The sequence below is a fragment of the Nymphaea colorata genome, chromosome 5 (genome assembly GCF_008831285.2).
Source record: "Nymphaea colorata isolate Beijing-Zhang1983 chromosome 5, ASM883128v2, whole genome shotgun sequence".
Classification (NCBI taxonomy): domain Eukaryota; kingdom Viridiplantae; phylum Streptophyta; class Magnoliopsida; order Nymphaeales; family Nymphaeaceae; genus Nymphaea; species Nymphaea colorata.
This window is the reverse complement of record NC_045142.1, coordinates 21,902,378-21,927,278: the sequence shown is the minus strand read 5'-3', so window position 1 is coordinate 21,927,278 and position 24,901 is coordinate 21,902,378. Positions and strand designations below refer to the sequence as shown.

Here is a 24,901-nt window from a genome sequence, read left to right as displayed (position 1 = left end):
GAGCTGGACTCGTTGAAGCTATGCTCATGAACGAGTTCAAAGCAAGTCATTTGCTTAACGAGTCAAGCTCAAGTTCATGAGTCGACTCATTCAAATAATCGAGTTGAGTTGGAACTCAACACGTAATCGAGTTTGTTGAGCTAATCAAGTCGATATATTTAAATGAGTTTATGAGTTTGTCGAGCCTTAATCAGGTTGAACTCGAGCTCAACACGTAACTACAAATATCAAGTATATTCAAGCAAGTTTGTCGAACCTTAATCGAGTCGAGCTCGAGCTCAACACGTAACTGCTGAGTCGAGCTGGAGTTGCTTCCATCGAGCTATTCTCGAACTCGAGCCGACTCGATCTGACTGAACTTGGGCTCGACTCGCTAACTACGCTATACTCATTAGGGTTATTTTGCTCTTTAACATCCAACCTACTTAGTTATCAAAGCTATGTTAGTTAGATATGTCATCGGATCACATCTTAATAAATTGTACCTTTTATCACATCCAATTTATTTGATGTTCACACATTCATATCCAAATTAGATTCAAATCCGAATTAAGAAAAGTTTATACCATATCAGAGTTTAATTTTTTAATTATAAATTTGAATCTGATCTAGATTTTACCTTAAATCCACAACAGAATCTGAATCTAACTCTTAAACAGGCTATCGGATCTGAATTATTTACTATATATTAAAGCCAACTTCCAAATTGCGTGGATATTGGATATAGATATTTGTCGAAACTTCTTTTCCAAATTGGTAGGTCTAAAAATTCTTTGGCTGAAAAGATGGTTTGTATAATAAAAATAAAAACAATATTTCAAAATTTAATGTGACATAGCACATATCTGCATGGACTTTGCTATGTTTGTTAACATGGAATTACTTGTAATGCGAGTGACTTGAAAAGGAAAACCCATTAATAATCAGCGCCATAACCTAATAAAATCAAATCAGTTACAATTAGTTAGACTCGTTATTTTTAAATTTTTAAATATTATTTTACCGACTCAAAATTTATTCCATTGAACCGGTTTGTTCTACAAATCGGCGGCTAATCTTATCCGATTCTAAATAGCAGCATTGTTAGAAATAAAACCAAAACCGAGTCTCAAGGGATATCCGGCAACCAAACAGGGTTTGAAGTCCTGCTATCACGATCATGCTTTTGTGCGTTGGTTCTGTTTGACAACAGGAACATTCTATTTTATAAATTTGATTCAAAAAATGAGATTAGATTTATAAAACCAGGAACATTCTATTTTATAAATTTGATTCAAAAAATGAGATTAGATTTATAAAACAATATTACAAGTGTTTCATGATTTTTGTAGGACAATACAAACACGTTATTGTTTCATGTATCTCTAGAACATATTCATAAAATACTGTAACATAGTGTTTAAGATACGTGAAAAAGTTGCATCTTGAGATATAAACAATAAAAAATACGGTCCCTAAAATCATCCTTAAAAAGAAAAAACAGCAACTTGGCTGTAGCTGCGTAGTAAATAGTTGAAGCTCAAAAGGATGAATTTTGTAAAATATTTATATATTTGAGCATTGAAAATTTGAAAAAAAATGAAAAATGGGACAAAAAGGGGAAAAGGAGGGAGGAGGACGGGCGAGACCGTTCGGCATCAAATACGGAGACAAGAATTCTGCTCTGCCTCTCACCGTCCTCTTTCTCTTTCTCTCTCTCTCTCTTGCTCGGCGGAATCCCTCTGTCAATCTGCAGAGGCTTTCGTGGCGTCAACGACGAGCGGAAGCCCCTTTTCTGTTTTTTTCCCGCCATTTGAGAGAGAGAGAGAGAGAGAGAGAGGAACGAACCGGGAGGGGAAGAATTCCGGTGCACCGGAGAGAGAAGGGAAGGGAAGAAGAAAGAGAGGTTCGAATCGGATCGGAAAAGGAAGGAAATTGAGGTGGTCGGGTGTTGCTTTTGTTGTTCGATCTCCTGGGCGAATGCAGGTTCCTTGATCCGCGTCGCTCTGTTGCGTTCGGATCTCCCTAGGTATTGCCTTTGTATGGTTTCCTGTTTATACATGTGATTCTATGATTTGAAATTTGGTTTTTCATGCCGAATGAGGGACGGATTTCGTGTTTTGGAGCATTTTGTTTGTTTTCGATTCAGGTTTGTGCGCTCTTGTTCTATATATGATTTTTTTCGCTTTTTTTTTTTTGTTTTTTGTATTATTTTAGCAGATCAGGGATCGGAGCGGCGCGGAACTAAGCGTGGATTTCATAATTGTTTCGGCCTATTTCGCTTTTTGATCCTTGGGAGTGACTGCTCTCCTGTTCGCGACATTGCACATTATCTCGAAGAAGCTAAGGCGAGGAGATTTTGGTGCTGAATTACGGTTTCGAATACTGAACATTGCTGCAGAATTTTGTTAATCTGAAGGAATTATGTGATTCCAGGTCCCGCCTTCTTCCCTTCTTCTGCACAGAGGTCAAATTCCCCAGATTATTTGAGGATTTGTGAGAAGAAGGGAAGACCAGCTCTTCGCTATTAATTCACGGTCTTTGCCTGCCATCGAGGAGTTGATATATCTGTGGAATATTCACATTTGTTTAGCGTCGATAATCATCCAATTTCAGGGGATTGAGGAAGTTGCGTTTTTGCGCATGCTCGTGGAAACCTTTTGATTACAGGGGTTTGCAGCCTTGGAATCCAAGTTAATGCTTCATCTCTTGGTGGAGCCTTGATTCTGCTTTTCTTCATCGTATCTGCTACAGGACTGGAGTTCCGAGGACTCACTCTGTAGGAGATCGATTGTGGCAGTTTGTGTTTTTTCCATATTTACTTAGGTGAATGAGCTGACCGGTTTGGAAAATTGTTATTCTTTTGGAGGTCTTGGAGACCTAAAATGGGTAGCTAGATGGTATGGGTCACCGTTGCTTCCCAAGGAAACTTCAAATTCCTTCGGCTAATTCATTTTGGCCGAGGATAGAAGGCGAAGAGATTTGTTCGGGACCTCCTTTCTTCTTAAAATTTGGAATAAAGCAACAGTTGTAATCGTAAAGCACAACATAATCAGTCATGGATGGGCACTTGAGATATTATGAACCCTGACCAGCCATTGTTATGCTCTGACTGTAGTACTGATCCCTCTTCTGATACATCTCTTTCTTCTTTGAGACCTGGTTCTTTTGGTTGCCTCTGCCGGCTTGCTTCGCACTCATATTCCAAGGTAGCCTCTTCATTCTCTGATACTGAAGACACCTTCAGCCATTTTGTCAATTCGGCAGGGTCCAGACCAAGGTTCACTTCGTTGGATTCTCATTACTTTCACGGTTCTGTCTTCGGATGCTCTTCGAAAAAGGTTGTTATGGAAACAAATCATTCCTCGAGTGAAGTAACCAAGGGCTCCTTCGAAATATCTGGACCTGCACGGTACATGTCACATGAGAGGAGAGCTTCTGTTTCAGGCATTGAGAAGTCAAGATCTCAGAGGATCCGACATAAGAGCCTTGAAGTCTTTGAGTTTCTATCTTCCGAAGAGAATGCCCGAACGATTTATATCAATGACCCAAGGAAGTCAAATGACAAGTATGAATTCACAGGGAATGAGATTCGGACCAGCAAATATACTGTGATCACATTCCTACCCAAGAACTTGTTTATTCAGTTTCATCGATTGGCGTACCTGTACTTTCTAGCGATTGCTGCTTTGAACCAGCTTCCACCCCTTGCGGTGTTTGGGAGGACTGTATCTCTCTTTCCTCTTCTCTTTGTTTTATTTGTTACAGCCATCAAGGACGGGTATGAAGATTGGAGAAGGCATCGCTCGGACAGAAAAGAGAATAACCGACATGCCGATGTTCTTCAAGGTGCTTCGTTCCAGGCAAAAAAATGGAAGAAAATACAGGTTGGCGAGGTTTTAAGAATTAAAGAGGACGAGACTATACCGTGTGATATGGTTCTTCTTCGAACAAGTGATCCAAGTGGTGTTGCCTATGTTCAGACAATGAACCTTGATGGTGAGTCGAACCTGAAAACTAGATATGCACGGCAGGAAACTACAATGATGGATTTCGAATCAGACACAGTATCTGGGCTCATCAAATGTGAACAGCCTAATAGAAACATTTATGAATTCACAGCTGCAATGGAACTGGGAGGACAAAAAATTGCACTTGGACAATCGAACATAGTTCTTCGAGGCTGCCAGCTCAAAAACACTGATTGGGTTGTCGGTGTGGCAGTGTATGCTGGTCAAGAGACCAAGGCAATGTTGAACAGTGCAATTTCTCCATCAAAAAGAAGCAAATTGGAGGGTAATATGAACAGAGAGACATTGTGGTTGTCTGTTTTCCTTCTTATAATGTGTGCTGTAGTGGCTGGTGGAATGGGTCTGTGGTTGGGAAACCATAAATCTAAGCTTGATACTGTGCCTTATTACAGGAAAAGGTACTTCAATAGTGGAGCAAATGATGGAAAAAATTACAAATATTACGGTCTCCCGTTGGAGATATTCTTCTCTTTTCTGAGTTCTATCATAGTTTTTCAGATCATGATACCAATATCTCTTTACATATCTATGGAGCTAGTACGACTCGGACAGTCATACTTTATGATTGGAGATACCCAGATGTATGATGCCGATTCAAATTCCAGGTTTCAGTGTAGATCATTGAACATTAATGAGGATTTAGGTCAAGTGCGATATATCTTCTCTGACAAGACAGGAACTTTGACTGAGAACAAGATGGATTTTTGTAAAGCTAGCATATATGGCAAAAATTACGGCAATGCTGCTTATGCATTGGATTGTTCCACTGATGATGCTTCTGATGTCCTTGTACACAAGACAGATATTACAGGTATGAGCCACCAGGACTGCATAGTGTGTATTTCATTTCCTTAATTTCTAAATGAAGATATTTACTTTCATTCCTTTGTCTTTTGTTAGTTTTATAGCAATTCCTTTCGGGTTTTATCTCATATCTTTGTTCTAATTTGCTAGGCTTTCTCTTGTGGGGCCAGTTATCATTTGAAGGATGTTCTAGTTTAACTTCCCAGTGCCCATGTAGTCATTTTTGTGTAGTGAAGAGCTGTTCTCCTTCTGGCTAGGCAATAATTATGCCTCTGTGGCCCTACACTGTGTCATGTTGGTGCATCTGTTTAAGAATGTGGCATTTGGTTAGTTAACAATGTAGCGAATCTGAACAACTAGTCGGAGCAACGTATTGAACAGTTTCTGAACTAGCCTTTTTGCACAGTTTCAGTTCCTTTTTGCTGTGAGTGAAAAATACTGTGTATTACAATAGTACAAGAGTCATTCACAACTCATGAACTGACCAGAGAACATGATACTCTCTTGCTTCTAAAACGAGCTCTTCATTTATGAGACACTGTTATGCTTAGAGTTGTTAGAATTATGTTGGAGGTGTAATATTTTTTATGTTAATATCTGGTCTGACTAGCTACTGGGAAACCTCCAGGCTTGTTAGAGAATGTAGCACGTCAATAAGCATAATGTGTTGGACTCATAACAATGGTCTGACCAATGAGGAGCTGATGGAACTGATTGAAACTGGCAAAACGTAGAAAAGGTTGTCCTGCTATTCCTATATTGGACTGTTGTAGATATTCCACAAAGCAGAATATATAAAACATGAGGCAGACAGGGTTCAAGGCAGCATTCTCTATATTAGAGATGGGTCCAATGTCTCATAAAAATATTAGAAAACCTGTAAAGTCATAGCTTTCTTTTTGTTATTTACATTTTTCAAATTTTAAAATTTTCTTGATTTTGCCGAGAAAAACTATAAAAGCTCATGAGGAATACCTTGTCGAGAGATTGCCAAGAATTATGCTTCAGGAAATGGAAACCCTTGACAATATTGATAATGATGATGATCACATGATGTTAGCATCCCTTGATACCTTATCTCTTGTCAGAATGCATCCTTTGGTGCACATACTTAGTCATCATGGCCTCATGAAACCTGTTTCGGTTGTTGTAAATTGTAATAGAACTTAGATGTTCTTTGAACAAGACATTTGGAGTCTACAAAATTTGACTTCTAAAGCACATGAATGTCATCTTTCTTGTGTCTATACATATACCTCAACATTTTATACACCACAGACATGTGCACATTCACATCTACAAATATTTATACATATATGCTAATGAGTGTAAAAATGATGCATACGCAATCTTTGTCATTTTCAGAATTGTAGCCTTTTTTGCATTAAAATTTACAAGCAATGACATCTAGTTTAATGAATGTAACAAATTACAAATATAATCTGCTTTTGGAACTTTAGACTGAGCATAGCATTAGTTGGGTTGTTTCCTTAATCCCCCTTTGGTTAACAAGAGTAAATGGTATCTGGCATGCCTGTCCTACTTTGGAGGATGTTAAAAGGTGTATAGAGAAGATGGCTCGACTGACAGCTGAGCATACAAAAACTGCCGAGCATCTTTTGCAGAGAAAGGGATTCACAGTTTTCACCACCCTAGAGCACGAAATATGCTAAGTCACATGGGTACTTCAGTAAGGTCCACGTACCCGTGTCGCCGTACCCATACCTAAAATGGGTACTTTGACACTTGGGTACGTATAGATCCAAACTACTTAATTTTGCTTTGATTTAATTTTTTTCACCTTACTTTTTATTCTATTCTTTGGATGTGAAAATTCGATTGATGTTCATATTTGACTAGGGGGCTGTTTGGTTGTCTATATGTTTAAAGTTTTTCATAGGTTTCTTAAATACACTACTGCAAGAGCTGTTGATATATATTTTCTATGTTATTTATTTGTTTATGTTGACGTACATTCTTTATTTTGATACATATTTTCTAAGTATTTCTTATTGTTTATATATATACGGCTGTACCCCTGCACCCAAGTTTTTTGAAAATGGTCAATACCCGTACCTGTACCGGCACCCGTACCCGTACCTATGTGACATAGGAAATATGGCATGCTGATTACAACACTAGAAGGATCTAAGGTGTCCTTTTAATTGTTTCTGTGAGGGGTTTGTGTCCCCTGTCTAGAGAAGATGGCTTGATGATGGACAAGCCTACACAAACAGCTGGTTCTTTCTGGCATGTAAATGCATTCACGGTTTTTGTACCTCTAAGGTACAAAAAATGACATGCTCATCACAAGACTAAAATGATTCAGTTAAGAGCTTGTGTAGCAAGATGTCATTTTCACTGTTTCTGTAAGGGATGTGTGCTCCCTGTCTAGAGAAGATGGTTTGACTGATGGATGAGCCTACAAAAGCTGCTGAGCATCTTGGGCTAAGGGATTCACAGTCCTTGTGACCCTAGAGCACATAATGTGGCATGCTGATCACAAGACTAACAGGATCCAATTAGCAATGTGTATAGTAAGAAGTCCTTTTCATTATTTCTGTGAGGGGTTTCAGCTCCGTGTTTTTACATCCTTGGGCATCTGCAAGTGTTTTAGATCATCAATGAATCTCCAAGTTCGGCGAAGGAAACTGCAGCTAGTTCAATCTAAGCACATATTTATCAACACTTCTGACCACAATAAGACCACTCTGATAGAGGTTAAGAAAATCAAAATAGAGCATTGTTAACCGATTAGAATAAATATACCTTGGGGCACAAAGTTGCACACATCATTCTTTTTTCAGGTTAATCAGTTTCTGAGGCTTTAGGCTCTAGCGTGATTGTTTATCTTGATATTCTAAAGTTTGTCATTCTCAACTTCTGTAGTGCATACTGTCTGCCAGTATACAAGACTACAAGTGTTAAATTATTTTCTGACATTAAGTAGTTGGTTACCTGTTTGTGGTTGTTATGTATCTATTAGCTGTACCAATTGTTGGTGTGCCTCGTAACATGTAGTATAGCGATACTATATGTTGGTCTACACACATGTCCAGACAACAATATATCTTTTTTATTATTTTGCCAATGTACACATGGTAATGCATGCTTTAATCATATAGAATTCACTATGAAGGGGAGAACTTGGATAATAAAATGGGGGTGAAATTTTTATGTTGTTAAATGTTTACATAATATTGATGTTAGAGTTCTGCTATATACTTACTGGCACCAGAAGTCAAGGAAGGAAGGAGTTGGAAGACCAAAATAAAAGTGAAGGTTGATCATGAACTTGTCTCACTGTTACACAAAGACTTAGTTGGGAAGGAGCGAGAAGTTGCACATGAGTATTTCCTTACTCTTGCTGCTTGCAACACAGTAATTCCAGTCATAACACAAAGTCCAGCGCCTACAAATTCTGCTACCAGTGAATGTCCAGTGCTTGATTATCAGGGAGAGTCTCCTGACGAGCAGGCTCTAGTTTCTGCAGCTTCTGCTTATGGATACACCCTTATTGAGCGCACATCAGGGCACATTGTGATTGATGTCCATGGTGAAAAGTTAAGGTAGTGATTCATTGCATCGTTTCACCTAATAATAATATGCCAATCTTTTATTTTATCTTTAGTTAATTGGTTTCATTTTTTTTGTTTCATTGTGCTTTCTACTGCTTAGGTTGGACGTACTGGGCTTGCATGAATTTGACAGTGTACGCAAAAGAATGTCCGTGATTGTTCGATTTGCAGATGGCTCTGTAAAGGTTTTAGTAAAAGGTGCTGATAACTCCATTTTTAGCATCTTGTCAAAAGCTTCTGATATGGTTGATCCTGGAGGCCCTTCTCATGATATTAAAAATTCCACACAGAATCACTTGAATGAGTATTCATCACTGGGTCTGCGGACACTTGTTATTGCAGCAAAGAACATTACTGAGGCAGAACTTGAAGAATGGCAGCAAACTTATGCAGAAGCAAGCACTTCATTGAATGACAGAGTGGCAAAACTCCGGAAAACAGCAGCACTCATAGAGAGCAATTTAAATCTTCTCGGTGCAACTGGAATTGAAGATAAATTGCAGGAGGGCGTACCTGAAACGATAGAGGCTCTTCGTGAAGCAGGCCTTAAGGTCTGGGTTCTCACAGGAGATAAGCAAGAAACTGCAATTTCTATTGGCCTTTCATGCAAACTTTTGACACTTGATATGCAGCAAGTTATTATCAATGGCAATTCTGAAGAAGAATGTAGAAGGCTTTTGGCAGATGTGAAAAACAAATATGGGATCAAAACTGTAGATCAGAAAGATGCAACTAAGAAAATAATAAAAAATGGTGACAACAAAGATGATGGCAGCTCACTGTCCAGTAACAACTTTCCTGGCAGTGGATTACAGGCTTCTAAATGCATTAACAAAACTGGTTGTCATTCTCAACAGCCTTCAGGCAAAGCAACTGGGATGAAGAACACACCACTTGCCCTCATAATTGATGGCACAAGCCTTGTTCATATTTTGGCAAAAGATCTTGAAAATGAGGTTTGGATCTTTTTCCTTTTGGCTAACTGTACTAACTAAATGCACTATCATGGAGAGCACCTTCTTCTCCTTTACTGAATTATGCTGTACAAGCTTATAAAGGTGCTGGTAGTTACCATTCTCTCGTGTTCATGTTGGTTTATTTAGGTGCTGCCAGTACTATTCTTTTGTAAAACTAGTTCGAGTTTTAATAAAGAAAACTGACATCCATGTGATGCAGCAAACACCTCTCTAAAAAGTGAGTAAATCTTCATCCCTTCTTAACTATTGTAGAAGCCATTTTTGTGAATGGGTCTTATGTAGGTATTCCCATTTCTTGGATGTCTGTTTAGGTTAGTTAACAAATTGAACACATGAGCTGGCGTGTTGTTAACTTGCTTCCTGTCATAGATGAACTTATATTTTCATGATATGTGCTTTTTCTAAACCATTTGTTATCATCTGCAGCTTTTTGACATAGCAATTTGCTGTAAAGTAGTGCTCTGCTGCCGTGTTGCCCATGAGTTGGCGTGTTGTTAACTTGCGTCCTGTCATAGATGAACTTACATTTTTATGATATGTGCTTTTTCTAAACCATTTGTTATCATCTGCAGCTTTTTGACATAGCAATTTGCTGTAAAGTAGTGCTCTGCTGCCGTGTTGCCCATGAGTTGGTGTGTTGTTAACTTGCTTCCTGTCATAGATGAACTTATATTTTCATGATATGTGCTTTTTCTAAAGCATTTGTTATCATCTGCAGCTTTTTGACATAGCAATTTCCTGTAAAGTAGTGCTCTGCTGCCGTGTTGCCCATGAGTTGGCGTGTTGTTAACTTGCTTCCTGTCATAGATGAACTTATATTTTCATGATATGTGCTTTTTCTAAAGCATTTGTTATCATCTGCAGCTTTTTGACATAGCAATTTCCTGTAAAGTAGTCCTCTGCTGCCGTGTTGCTCCACTGCAAAAAGCTGGGGTTGTTGATTTAATCAAGAGCAGGACTAATGACATGACACTGGCTATTGGAGATGGTATATTGCACCTACTGTATCTGAAGCTTTTAGCTTCAATTTATATTCCTATGCATTGTTTTTTTTCCTTGGGTGGTTTTGCAGTGCATGTTGCTTATAGTTTTCAGTTTTCAGAACATATGTACAAGAGTGTTTGAACAGAGTCCACCTATAGTGTTTACTGTACCGAGTTGATCTTTGCTTTTGTCTACCAGGGTGTCATGTGACTCATGTCTATTGCTTTTTGTTTTTTCTCTTGTTGGCAGTGGTTGCATTTAAGGAAAGATGCGGCCAGTTGCTGAATGTTAATATAAGAGGAATCTTTATAGTGAGTTGTTTCCTTTTTGCAAGCAACACGTAGCAAAAGGCATACAACAGTGAGTTGCCTGTTAGTACTTTTGTTACCTTGGCTTAGAAGTGTAGAAGTTAGATATTAGTATGGGATAAGCCGCTGGGGTAAAGGATGAGAAGCAAACATAAGCAATTGAGACACGAAATAGTGAGTCTGCAACTCCAATAAGTTCCCACAAGGAGCTTCTACATTTTCATTCATGAGATAGGTCGGTTCCCACTGTGGGAACTAACACTCTATATATGTGTGTGTGTGTGTGTCTGTGTATGTACTATGTACTATGTATAATGTTATGGTTCTTCCAGAGTGCCTAACCCATATTATGAAGCCATGGCTAGATGTTGGCTTCTTTGTCATCAGTGTTAGGGTCAGCCTGAAACAACCGAAAAAAGAGTGATCTGATACATTCAACATGGTTTATTTGATATGAATCATATCTTACACCATTTCTTACAAAAATATTCAAGTCTCAAATATTGGCACGAGACATTCGTTCTTCAATACATTTAGATGCCCAGATTTATGTTAGAATTACATAATCTAAAGCTTATTTTCTATTAAAAATTATATGTAGATCATATCTATAATGTTACATAAACAAAAAAGTATACTATTTATGGAAAGAATAACTTTTTGTACATGGGTGTAGGTGCTGCTAGGAGAACCTTTATCATTTAGGCTGAGAAACTTGAGTTTAAGCAGAATGTGTTGGACGAGTCTGGGGAACCATTTGGATTCTTCTTATAATCCACCATGCTTGAACTTTTTTCTTGATACTTTGAATCTGCTATTGTTAATATGGCTATTTGTGTTTTATTTTTATGCCGCAGATTAGTCAATAATGATTAAAATATGAACTCCTATAAAGTTGACCCCGATATTAATGTTGAGCATGGGTAGTTTCCAGTTTTCTTTGGTAGGTGATTGATCTTTTATTTTTGGCAGGGGCAAATGACGTTTCGATGATCCAAATGGCTGATGTTGGAGTTGGGATAAGTGGCCAGGAAGGACGCCAAGCAGTGATGGCATCAGATTTTGCAATGGGGCAGTTCAGATTCTTGAAAAGATTACTGCTTGTACATGGTCATTGGAATTATCATCGCATTGGTTATTTGGTTTTATACAACTTTTACAGAAATGCTGTGTTTGTTCTTATGCTTTTCTGGTAAGTGGAATTTTATCTTATGACACTTTTAGTATGTGGTTTGGTAATTTCTATGTTATGTTTCTAGAAAGGATGATATATTTGATAGCTAGTTTATAAATGTTTTATGAGTTTATTTAGCAAAAAATAGTGTATCTGGGGCCTATTCATAAAGGCAGTGTCTTTTGCCAAGCCAATTTTCCACTCAGCATATGACTATGGGAGATGATATAAAATTATGCAGTCTGTATTGCAAATAATTTCATGTCAAAATTTGGAAATTTGATACCCTTCCTTGAAAGTGTATTTATCATGATAAGTGAACCAAGTTCCAGAAATGCATAGTTTCTTTCCTTCAAACTGTCTTCCAAAAACAAATAGAAACCTCCTGTACTACGGATGAGAAGTATGGTATGCTGGTAGCTTAATCCAAAATATTCACTGAATCTAATTAATAACTTTAACAAGTGACATAGATGTGATTATGACTTAATTAATTTCTGTTGTACATATAGATGAAATGGCTGGGGCATTTATTTGCACCTATGTAAATATCACATATTATGAATGATTTTGATTATTATCTGAACCAAGATTCCTCTGGTTGCCTCCTACAACTTAAGTACAAGATTTATTTCTGTCAGATTAGTAAAACAAATTGAACTGGTGCATATGTGATCTCAAAACTCGTAATTGTATTTTCATTGTATGGTAAATGCAATAACAGGTACTCCACTTCCCTTGTTTCAGGTATATATTATGCACTGCATTTTCTACTACCTCAGCATTGACTGACTGGAGCAGTGTATTTTATTCTGTTATCTACACATCCGTGCCCACAATTGTCGTTGGCATTTTTGACAAAGATTTGAGTCACAGGACATTGCTTGAGTATCCGAAGCTTTACATGGCAGGACATAGACAAGAGAGCTACAATTTGCATCTTTTCTGGCTCACAATGATTGACACTCTTTGGCAAAGTCTTGTTCTCTTCTATGTCCCACTTTTGACTTACAGCAATGGGCCGGTTGACATTTGGAGTATTGGAAGCTTGTGGACAATTTCGGTTGTTGTGCTTGTGAATGTTCACTTAGCCATGGATGTACATCGTTGGGTATTGTTTATTCATCTCGCAACATGGGGTTCTATAGTTATCACATACATTTGTCTAGTAATTCTCGACTCGATCCCCAGATATCCCAACTACTGGTTGGTATTCCAAATGCTATTCTGACTGCAATATCCAACTTATTCTCAGATACTTTGACTTGAGTTGCATATGGGTCCGTATTTTCAAAGCTGTATTCTCGTCAGTTGTCTTTTATGCCTGAAATTTTAATTGTCTTTACAGGACAATCTATCATCTTGCAACATCCCCGACCTACTGGCTAACCATTTTCCTTGTGACAATCTTGGCACTGCTACCACGGTTTCTTCTCAAGATCCTGCAGCAGATGTTTTGGCCATCAGACATTCAGATAGCCAGAGAAGCTGAGAAATTTGGAAAACTGTCTTACCATTCCTCCAAGCCCAAACAAGGTGTTGAGTGATTTATAAGTTGCTTGTTTGAGCAGACACCATCTATGTTATACGGCTTGCATCAGTTCCACAGTCAGATGGCTTCCTTTTGGCGGGCTCTTGGGTGTGCTCCAGGTAAGTGCAACTTAATTTTTCCCCATTGCCTTTTTGCTTTACGTGAGATCAAAACATTATACCCATATGGTTTCTGATGTTTTGATGTTTTGAATCCTTGTCATGATTGTGCGCAGAAGGATGAGCACCTGAGTGGTTTCCCTTCCAGTCCTACTCATGATTGTCATGTTTTGTTTTGTTATGATCCACCCAACCCTATTTGCCTATCAATCCACCCCTTTCCCCCACCTGTAAGAAGAATGAAAGCTATACTACTGAAATAGATCTGAAAAGCTTTGGGTTATTAAAGGAAAACCTTTTCATATTTTCTTAAGGAAGTTTACTCTTCTGCAGAATACAATGAGCATTTGGTATATGCAAAAATGAAAAGTAATAGTTCTGCGGACTGTAATTTGATGATTTTACATGTAACTTTGTAATAGGTGGATGTACAGGGGAAGGGGGTGATCTTAAACCCCATGAAGTTTGTATTAGCTGCCCAAACATCATATACACGCTTACAGATTCAGGAAAATGATCAAGCAAAAGGGACTCCTCACCGTCGAAAATGGTGTGGTTGCTGCAGAGGACTATGGTTCCTTTTGTCCAACACTGTACGAATATGTAGATTGATTTCAGAGGTGACCTTTTGGCGAAAAGAAAGATGACCGGGGCACCCAATTTTGTGTTCTTGTGGATGTCTTTCTCGTATCCTCTTTGTACCTACCGCACCTAAGCAACATACGTAGAAAGCTGCCTTTCTTTTCTGTCTCATTCTCTTACTGCTGTAGCTGTAACCTCGACCTTCATAAAGAGAGGGCAGAGAAATTCGGGAGATGATGAAAAATCATGCCACATGCTCGTTTCCCGAAGATGGGATGCCGGCACTCAACTAGTTTGTTAAAATGTGAAAAATGGGGAAATAAAAATGCTCTCAAACGTGAATTATCATGGGCCAGAGCCCTGCTTCAATAAAAACCGTAGAAGGTTGTATCTAGTTCCATGAAAAGTTTCATGTTCCTTTTGTTTGGTCAATTTTCAAATTCATCCCTTCATTTCCCCTGCCTTATTATGGTTGACCAATTAATTTCCAAAAACTTCATTTTCATGAGCAATTCATTTATTTGCTATTTTAACAATGACCGACAGATCCTTGATGTCATTTGAGAAATTCTTCTGTGCAACTCTGTTGACACGTTTTCCTTTTCTCACGACTACAGTTCTTTTGTCAAAAAAGGTTTTCTTTATCGACAAATTGAACTTTGAGATATAACTTGAAACACTAGCAAAGTATTATTTGATTTCTGAAAACTGAGCTAGTGTGCGACCTAATTTATTGAATGATCTTATCAAGATACTGTTTTTTTCTTTTACATTTCCTTTCTCCAAACAAGGGTACCGGCATCTAGCCCCATCAAAATCTGTGTCTCATTTGACACCAATGCGTGGCAGTAAATTAATATTATATCGAAGCTTGGATATGGGTCGTCTGAGACCTATGCTAGCAGCACCGATACTTTTTTTAACCTTTATTAAATATTCTTTAATAATTTCTACTGAATAATGCAATGATCATAGTGTACCATTCAGACCGATAAACACCACACCAAACAAGATGAATATAAGTACAAAGAAGATTGTAGAAAGCATCGGCTTCATAGTCTACGAACTCCAGATTTAAGTCAAGGCACCCAAGGAAGTGTCCCCAGAAAGGAATAACTGCTAGATAAGAATAAACATAACGACAATGAACTAAACAAAAACAAAAGCAAGAAGAAAGCATTATGATAATGTTTATTTTTGTTATCTCTAAGAGATCTGACACATCAACTCGTTGGCGTCTTCATCTTTGTAAACAAATCCTTTTATATAGTGGAAAATTTCATCGTGGTGTTCGTTTGCTGGTTAGAATGGTGGATTCAGGAGAGATCTGTCTTGCATTACTTCGATCCTAACTTGGTAGTAAAGCTACTCTTATATATTGTTCTAAACTTCATTTATTTTTGCTGTCCGTGTCTCAGTTGAGGTTGATCTCTGCAGTCATGGTGTGCTGCGCTGCACAGTCTAGTTCCTCAAGTATCAGTTTTGGAGCAAGCTATTGGTCATGGCCGCCTCAGAATCCGATATGTCCTCGACCATGATGAATCATATTTGTTTGTGTCACTATCACTTTTACTTGCTCCTACGAGTCCACAACATTTTCTCAATGTCAAACAGCTACAAAAAACTTCTTTTGAACCACCATCTTTAGGCACTCATCCTATGATCATTAGGTCCAAAAGCGATGTGCATCCCAATAGCTTTTCTGTTTCCACAAGCCCCAGATACCATCTCATACTAGACCTTACGACCAAGATCTATGCTAAAGCTACAGGCTTTTCTTCTCAACAAGCTATACAACTGGAGAAGCCTGTGTTGCAGAAATGAAACACGGACTCCTGTGCCTGTAAAACATTTTGAGTTGCAAATGGGCATTTGATGCCAAATGAAGTACAATGGAATTATCGAACAATAGAAGACATGTTTTATAACTAAAGGTTATGATCAAACAGAAGGACTTGATTACTTCAACAATACAATCTAGAAATTAAGTGAACCATAATCGAGGTGGTGTTATATATTATTATCACTCTTAAATAGGAGAGATACCCCAAAGAGGCTGAAGCCCCTCCCCATTTTCCCCTGGCTGCTGTGATTTGGGTGGCGAGCAGTATACCTATCAGCTAAAGTGTTGAACATTAGGAACTTTGATAGTGAGAGCTGGAAGTAAACAATACTTTTCTTTATAGCAATCTGCATGAACAGTTTACAACTTATAGCCACTAGGGTTCTAGTATCCACATTATTCCTTACCGTCACATTTACATGACCATTCATCATATCAAGCAATCCGGTCATGCATAGTATCAGTTCCCTTTTTGTGGGGCTTCACCTCCTCCGTTTACACATCCTTGTCCAATTTTAAATGAAAGAGTATTCTCATTTACATGATGGTCTATATGAAGGATATAGGTAACCCTGACAACTATATCTTCTGCTCTATTGGGAAGTTTGCTAATAGGATCCCGGCCAGTTACATTACTTTTTTGGAATTGAAGTCATTGTGAATTCATCAGGGGCCGCTCCTGCCTTAGCAAAAGTATATGGTTGATATTCTGCAGCATGCTTGTATAACCGATGCAAAATCCATTGTCACTTCCACATCCACATCCGCTTCCACTATTGGACATCCCACCTAATATCACTAGATAGTGGGATTGGTAAAAGATTTGACAAACATTTTTGCAGACTTGGCCTTTACGAATCAATAATGCATAGCAGTATATGCAACAACCAAAAGTTGCTCATTCGGCCACAATACGGACCAGTTACAGCATCTACAATTTCTTACAATCTGACAATGTATCCATATATTTTACAGTGATGCATTGAAGACGAAGGAATAGGTGCCAAAGTCTCCAGTGAACGAGATTCTTGTGCCGAAAAAAGAGAAAAGGAGTTTGCCTGTAGGGCCTTGCAACTCTCACAATCCCAATACGAATGTTTATCAGTTGATGAGAACAAAGACTTCTTCCTGTCAAGAGTTTCAAGTCAGTTCTTAATGTATTTGAGAATTATTCAGTGTACACTAATTGGACTGTAGTTCACTTCTAACGTGCTCATGTTTATGCTGGAACATGAGCTCCAACTTATATGGCTTTGCAAAAGGTAGCTTCAGATTGGTGAAATTGATTGTTTGACATGCTTTGGCGGTATATATTAACTTTTAACCAGATTTCAGCATCTGCAGCATATCTAAGTGGTGCACGAAATTTAAAATGCACAATAAAGCACTGTAACCGCTTCAAATTGCATTGTGCGAAACAAGGGCTTGGCTATTTACTGCATCTATATGATATTGTGCTGATCACATGTAATTTTTCAACCGGAAGAAACTCATAGAAAACAGTACACATTTTCATTTTTGTTTTACACCAGAGTCAGTACAGTTGACAGATGCACAGGACAACAATGTAATCTGGCTTCCAGAAAGCCCTGTAACATGTTGTTGCAAGCATCAGTGCATTTGATAATATTCACATGGATACTCATCAGGCATGACATCAGCCTGGTCTTTATCAAGCAAGGCAGAGATGCCATTTGTACTTCCATTTTCCCGCTTTTCTGTTTTCCTTCTTCAGAAGATGAATCATTGAAAGAGATCGCCATCATAAATATACTAGAAATTATTATGCAACCTTATCCTCCTCAAGGTCCTCTCCTGGCCCAAACACATGTTCTGGACCTGCTGGTCTTCTTTCCTTCCTCTCCGCCCTGCTCTCTAAATCTCCCGAAGCTTTTGAAGCACTACTAGTTAATGCAACACTTTCTTCATCATCAAAGTCATCTCCTGTCTCTTCTGAATATGCATACCTATAGAAAGTCAAGAAACTCAAAAGATTGTCTATGAGGGAGCAGACTCAGCAGAGAAGAACTAAAAGACGATGACCACATAATAGATTTTGCAACTTGACAAGGGCAAACTAGAGATGGATGGATGACTTCTCCCACTTAGAATGGGAAAAAAGGGGGAGCTCGACATTATCCTACAAAAGATTGTCCATTGACTTGTCATAAGACTCGTAACCCAAACTTTCCCAACACATAGACTTCAGGTTTATCATGGCCTGGGAAAGGTTTATTTTCCTATAACAGTGCCTACAGCAGTTGATACTGAAAATGCGTTTTTTTCGAGAAAAATACGATAAATTAAATGGCCATTTAAAACTTCTAAAAAACGCGTTTTTTTTTTAAAAAACGTTAAAAGCAAAAGAAACACGTTTTTAACGCATTTTTTTGCATTTCTTTCACTTTTTTTTATTTTTTTCATTTTTTTCAGTTCTTTTAATGCCAAACTGTTTTTTTTTTATTTGTTGCAAGTCTACTTCTCTTGTGATGTTTGTGTTATTAGTTTCTCACTTATTTTATTTTTCCCCCATTTTTAATTTTTTAAAAATTTTAAAAATTTACCGTATTTTCCCCCTTTATTTCAAGCTCGCTGTATTATATCCAAGAAAAACCTCGCCGTTTAATACTCTGAGACATTATTTATGACTGCGGTTGATAGATATAATAAACACATAGGCTGCAATCAGACAGAAAGTTGAGATTGTAATATGCATGGTTCTCAGCTTCACATTGTAGCAGACGTTTAGGATCACATGAGAAACTTATGCTGATGATACTACAGTGGGAAGAAAAGCTAAAATGATGGTTACAGATAATGTGTTATGCTCCGCCTTAGTCTTTACTAAGCATTGTTTTCATATGTTTGAGAAAACAAACATCATAATCATGCATTAGGGCTAATCACGCCCAAATAAGTTAACTTACATCATAACTAAACTGAACGGGTCCTTACTACGGTTCCGATCCAACCCAAATAAACTTAAAACTCAAACATAAGAAAACAATGCTTAATAAAGACTAAGGCCGAGCATAACATAATGACAATAAATGTGGGTTATTAACATATTCACCTGGTAGGGTTCTGAGAAGGAGACCAAAGAATGCAGATGACAAGAAGCAATAAGTAGGCAAGCACACTCCAAAAAGCAGGGATCAACCACGCCCTTTCCCAGAGCTCGCTCAGTGGATCCGATGCATTGAAGTACAACTGAATGGACAAAAGTGAAGTTTGATTTGTATTACATGATTCTAAAATTTTCAGCTTACTGTCCAGTTGGACATAAAAAAAATTGCACGAAAAATGAACACTTACTAAAAACATGCAAGACAAAGTTTAGAAGATCTATAAGTACCACAAAAAAGAGACATGACAGGAACACACACACACACGAGTAATGGAAGTGTAACAGTTCAATAACAGAAGACAGGAACCCCTTTTCCATTGAAATCGATCCACAATGCAGCCTAGCGTTCTCCCAAAAAAAAAAAAAACCAGTTGCCCTTTAAATGTAAAACCCTTCTCATATAAGATTCACATTGCACTATGGCAGTATTTACCAAAATTATTTTATGTCTATGTCCAATATGACCAACATAAGTACCATTTACATTCCCAATTTTCAGGTGTGAGTCAGTGTACTTGTATGAGTGTAGCTGCTAACAGTAAAATTCGCCCAACAAATAAAACTTCCACATTTTCAGGAGCTGCCAAAAGAACACTAGTACCTCATATCCGATCCAAACAATAGATAGCAACACTGATATAGCTAGGCTGTTGGTGAATTTCCTATACAGTTCAAGCTTTGCCATGCTTCTCCTCATCTGCAAAAGAGTCAAAAGATTAAGTATGCAAAATATACATGCTTTAGACTAAGTAATCATCACACCACATTTACCTATTTCTCCACTAGAAACTTAACTAGAAGAACAAGTTCTACAATTTCACCCCTAGTATGTTTCATGATACAATCCTGCTCAGTTTCTAACAAAGGCATAATTTTGACATTAAACAACCTTGGCAAAGGAGAAAATATTAAAATAAATCAACTACAAGTTGTTTGGTGATATTGAGACAACTTCACAATGTATATTATCATGCTACAGAATAAACTCAAAAAATGAGTCTTTGACTGCCGATGATTTCAATAGTAACAACAGTAGTTATAATATACTAGTAATATATAGTTAAGAATGCACTTCAAAATGGCTTTCTGCCCTTAATAACACAGGTGCCATCCAAATGCCATTCGTGTTATCCAAATGCTAGACTAAAAGCCTAGGCAAAAACACAGAAAGCATAGTGAGTTAATAGTGTTCAGAGACCTTTCTTATCTTCTTCAATTATGATTAAAAAATTTACTTATAAATTGACTTATAGGCTCTTAGTAGTTCAATAGGCCGCACATGGATTAAAAGTAAACACCAGAAAATGTTGGGTAGTACCTAACACTTTTTGTACATTATGACAACAAAACAATTACAAACCACAATGATATTGACAGGTCTATATTTTCCTTTGTTATCTGCACCACAAGCTTGTGGAAACCGGAAACCATGCAACAATTTTAACATAATGGAGAAATGTGTGGTCTTCTGAAAGAAAGTGAGGTATCTGCCCTGACATATGAAGCTCTATAATCATGCCACTTCTCTATGCCTCAAAATATCTTTTCTTGGCATAGTTCTTCTCTACGCCTTGAAAAAAAGGGCCTATACAGATTCAGAATAACTTCTGCTGCTTCTAATACCAACAAGAGGGATTGCATATACAGATAAAAGCATTAAATGAAGGAGCTTTGTTTCAAAATTTAGAAGTACCTGAAGCTTTTCTAAAGTCCTTGATAGTGAAGAGAATATCCAGAGGATGAAGCATGCATCTAAAACTGCGACAGGGAGCACAAGGAACAGCCTAACTTTTTTTGAGAAATCATCTATATTACCTACATTTTCAATGAGCTCAAGTGTCTCGGATGCCACAAAGTATATAAATCCAAGAAGGGAGACACGAGAAGTTATCCCACCCAATGTTGGCCGAACTACACCATATCCCATGGACACCACAAGAAGAAGAAGGCGAGACACAGTCTTCTTGACAGCAGTAAAAGTAACAGCCCAAACTGTGATGCCTATTGGTCTGATCCCAGTAGAGTTAAAATTTGCATATTCAAAGTACCATAGTGCCATCTCAAACATACCAAGTGCAATAACAACAGTGATATAATACTGGAGCTGCAATATGTCTTTCCAGAATCGAACAAACTGTAGAAACCAAATCAAACCAAGGATAAGATATGCTAAGGACATGAAGCTGTAGAAGGACATAAGTGGCACCATCTTCCCTGGAAGATAACCAGTTGGGTTTCTCCAAATGGTTTTCCCATGAATTACAGTTCCCTGGAGTTGTGGCTCACAAAACATAAAATACAAATAATACATGCCAGTGTGGTCTATCTCTACAGTTTCTGTTGCCATCTTAGCTTCGTCATCTGCTCCTGAGAAAAACGTTGGAATGCGTTTTGGCCATTCTCGGTTATCGGGATTTCTACGAACGATCACCTCTCCTCTTTTACAAGATCCATCCTTAGAAAGCTCTGTGGTACAACATATTGCATCTGAGTTAAGATAAGCACCACCAATTTTCTCCCTGTCTTTTATTTCAACAATTATTGCCTCAATCCGACCAGTCCTCTGTTCCATCTCCGTATGTCGTGCAGCAGCGTTCTTTGTTCTCCTAAACGTGATAGACTCAAATCTGAAAGGATAAGTTAGAGACTATAAAATAAAAAGAATTGGACAATTTGGCATGTCATATTTGAGAAATTCAATCTTGCCATGTGCATTTAGTTCGGAAGAACAAAACCTTACAACAAGTACAAGAAAATAAAATAAATCCAAAGAAACTCCCTGATAAAAAGGTAGCACAAAGCAAGAAAAGATAATAAACTGAAACCCAAAAGCTAATGCTTTTTCTTTGGAGCATAAACAATGTCCATATATATCAACAAAGAATAAATACTTTAACTAAACATAAAGAAATCAAAGACTCAAAAAGATCAATTTCTCGACAAAGAGTTGTCAACCAGCTAAACTAAAGTCAGTAGCTACTCTAAAGTTTAACCATATTTTTAACATGAATAAGCAACAGTAAAAGCAATTAAGCCCTTCATTGTACAGACTTACACTTACGGCAAGCTGAATTTTCATTATCTTGTAAGAAAAGCACCACCAAATTTTCAAAATATTGTAAACTTCAATGAGTTTAAGGGAGTGAAAGGTTGACAATTAGTTTGATTTTACCATCCTTATTCCAGCCAGTTTAAATGTTGGACCTAAATGAGCTCATAAGGAAACAAAATCTGATGATATAAGAGACAAAAATCTTCCGTTGAACGCGTTCAATTTTGAGCGTCTTGGTTGGGGAGTAGGGAATGACTATCATCCCTGCCAATTTAGTCTATATCAAGAAAAGAACTGCAGATATGCTGTCTAGAAGTATTTATGATGATTTATAACAAATACTGTCAGGAACCTGCTCATTTTACCATACAATCTAACTATGTTTATGAAAATCGTAGAAGAGAAATAAAAAAGGCTTAGCTTCCAAGAAAAGAACGAAAATGATGGTGCTGTCAGTAAGTAGTAAACCATTTAATTATGCTTGTTATAGTTAGACTGCCACTAATTCGCAGACATTAGTTCTGAAATGATCTCCGTCTTGATCAAACAACATTCGTTTAAGCAACCAGTCACGAAAGAGAAAGGTTAATGACAACAAATTCTTAGATCCCTAAAAAACGTGCCCTTCCAGTTCCAGGAATTATTTTCTTCCGCCTTTATACATGCTATTTACATTCATTGGTATTATACTTCACATATCCTACTGCTGGAAACGATTTTGCAGGTAGCTAGAGCCTAGAGGTCAAATGTAAGACGGTCCCGTAGGTTCCGTTCTTCCTGAACTTCACACAAATGAAGACCCTCTGGTTCCAGTCATTTTCATTTTCCCAGTTCAAGAGTCAAAACACGGTGTACGAGACAACATGCAAAGAAGGGGGGGGGGGGGGTGGCGGGGCGCGGAGAGAGAGAAAGAGACAGTCTTGACATACTGGATGAAGGATTTGCCGTTGGAGGAGTTGCCGCCCTTGGAAGCGTAGATACCCTCGCTTCCGCCGTGGAAGAAGAAGGCGTTCATCTGGGGTGTGAACGTGCCTCCGTTGTACTCGTGTATCGATCCCTCGGCCCCGGAGAGAGCCAACCCTAAGAGAAGAACCACCACCTCTCGCCATCGACTCCTCCACCACTTCCCTCCCTCCATTCTCCCCCGCCCCCTTTCCTCTCTCCCTCTCTCTCTCCTTCCACGAGCTTGACACGGGAACGATAATGGAGGAAGGTGACAATCAATCAGTCAAGGCGTGCAAAGTAAGCATTCCACTGACGCTCTCTCTCTCTCTCTCTCTCCCCTCCATAACGTAAGAATCCCGCTCACTCTCTCCTCTCTTCCTCTGGTTCAGTGAACAGCATGACAAGTTTGCCTCCGCTTTTCACTCTAATCACCAGGGCGCCATTTTCTTTGGTGTCTCTTCCATTCTTCTTTAGGCTCAGGGACATCGAAAAGCACCTAAATATTCAGCCTCCACTTGGCTTGATGCTTGATATTGTTCTTTTTCTTTAAAAGATTAAACATTATTAAAGCAGAAAAAAGCTGGACATGTTAAAAGTACGCTAATAAATTTAAGACATAAAAAAATTAAGTCAAATTATAAAGAACTCCGTTACCGAATCCTCGACATGTGGCATTTTTGTGGAACTCTTTCGTCGGGTCTTATTAAATTATATAATGTTTTTTCTTTTCAAAGGAACTCAAGTTTTGATTGTTTTCTTTGTAATTTTATGTGCATAAATGAAAGAATAGACAACTGAAACATGTTTTTGTTATTTAAACAAAACTAAAATAGTACTTTTATAATATTTATGTAAAAAAATTAAATGGTAATTCTAGTTTTTTAAAATCATCCAGCCATCTAATTAGAGCAATCCGACTCAACACGATATCTAATTAAGAAAAGCATAAAAAAAAAAATGAGATTTTTTGTTATTTAATATTAGTTTACATTTTTTTTTGTTTTTTTTTCAACCATTTATCTCTTTCACATAAACAACCATACTTAAATGACTTCATAATTCTAAATAGTTAAAGTCATCATTCAATTTATTGTTTAGTATATATAATTTGCCTAAGAACTAGCTGCCTCTTTCTCTCTCTCTCACATCTTCCCTTTCATAAAAAAAATAACAGCAGTGTATTTATTTTCACCTAAATTCATTTAATAAGGAGGGATAAATACAATTATAAAAATAAAAAATAAAGATCATATGTTGTTGGGGTTGCTGCATAACTAACAATTAAATATGTGCTGATAGTCTTTGGGCCGGACTGCTGAAGTTAAAAAACTGTTGCTGCATCATAACCATCACTAATATTCACGATGGTTTTTTTTTTTTAACGACAAATTTTTATTTCTTACTCATTCATTAACATTGACAGTAAGTTTATGTGTGTACGGTTCGACCCTTTTAGACAAGAAAAAACAATTGTTTTCCCAATAAAAATTTGATCCAAAATTCGAAGTCTCACGAATGATTTTCTACATTGAGTGTTCTTCTACATTAAAAAGTCGATGCATTAAAAATTGACAAAATTGGTGCACAAATTAGAAAACTTAATCATTTATTCGATGTAGTTTCTGCAGTTGAAGGTTTTTTTTCTGGGAGTCAAACTTAGAGTTGCACTCACCTTGCCTAAACAATTCTATAACTCTAGAAGTCATGTATTTTTAAAGATACTTATTTAGAAAATATAATGTAGTTCTTATTATGTACCCTCTTATATAGAAAATATCGCCTAAGATCTGGGTTATGACATGATTTGATATAACTTATAAAGATTCCAAGTTAAAATAATTCACAATATTGTAATTTTGAACAGTGT

General features: G+C 37.6%; 2 protein-coding genes across 5 annotated transcripts; one reads left to right on the top strand and one right to left on the bottom strand.

Moving 5' to 3' along the window:
- The first annotated feature begins 1,635 nt into the window (after positions 1-1,635).
- On the top strand, positions 1,636-14,231 carry LOC116254166 (phospholipid-transporting ATPase 1-like). 4 transcript variants are annotated; one of them, XM_031629344.2, is made up of 9 exons: positions 1,636-2,008; positions 2,200-4,821; positions 8,056-8,383; positions 8,493-9,348; positions 10,234-10,357; positions 11,634-11,853; positions 12,583-13,041; positions 13,184-13,485; positions 13,908-14,231. In XM_031629344.2, the coding sequence occupies exons 2-8, from the start codon at positions 3,060-3,062 to the stop codon at positions 13,380-13,382; spliced, it is 3,948 nt and encodes a 1,315-aa protein (XP_031485204.1). In that variant the 5' UTR covers positions 1,636-2,008; positions 2,200-3,059; the 3' UTR covers positions 13,383-13,485; positions 13,908-14,231. The 4 variants fall into 4 exon arrangements, with proteins under 4 accessions (XP_031485204.1, XP_031485201.1, XP_031485202.1 ...); XM_031629341.2 differs by having other exon boundaries at positions 8,053-8,383; XM_031629342.2 differs by having other exon boundaries at positions 2,197-4,821; positions 8,053-8,383.
- A 3,172-nt stretch (positions 14,232-17,403) lies between these two features.
- LOC116254634 (uncharacterized) lies at positions 17,404-23,440 on the bottom strand. Its single transcript, XM_031630149.2, has 5 exons — positions 23,019-23,440; positions 20,731-21,664; positions 19,639-19,734; positions 18,984-19,120; positions 17,404-17,877 (listed from the first exon to the last, which is right to left on the bottom strand). Exons 1-5 carry the CDS (start codon positions 23,225-23,227, stop codon positions 17,694-17,696), a joined length of 1,560 nt encoding a protein of 519 aa, XP_031486009.1. The 5' UTR covers positions 23,228-23,440; the 3' UTR covers positions 17,404-17,693.
- Positions 23,441-24,901: the final 1,461 nt, after the last annotated feature.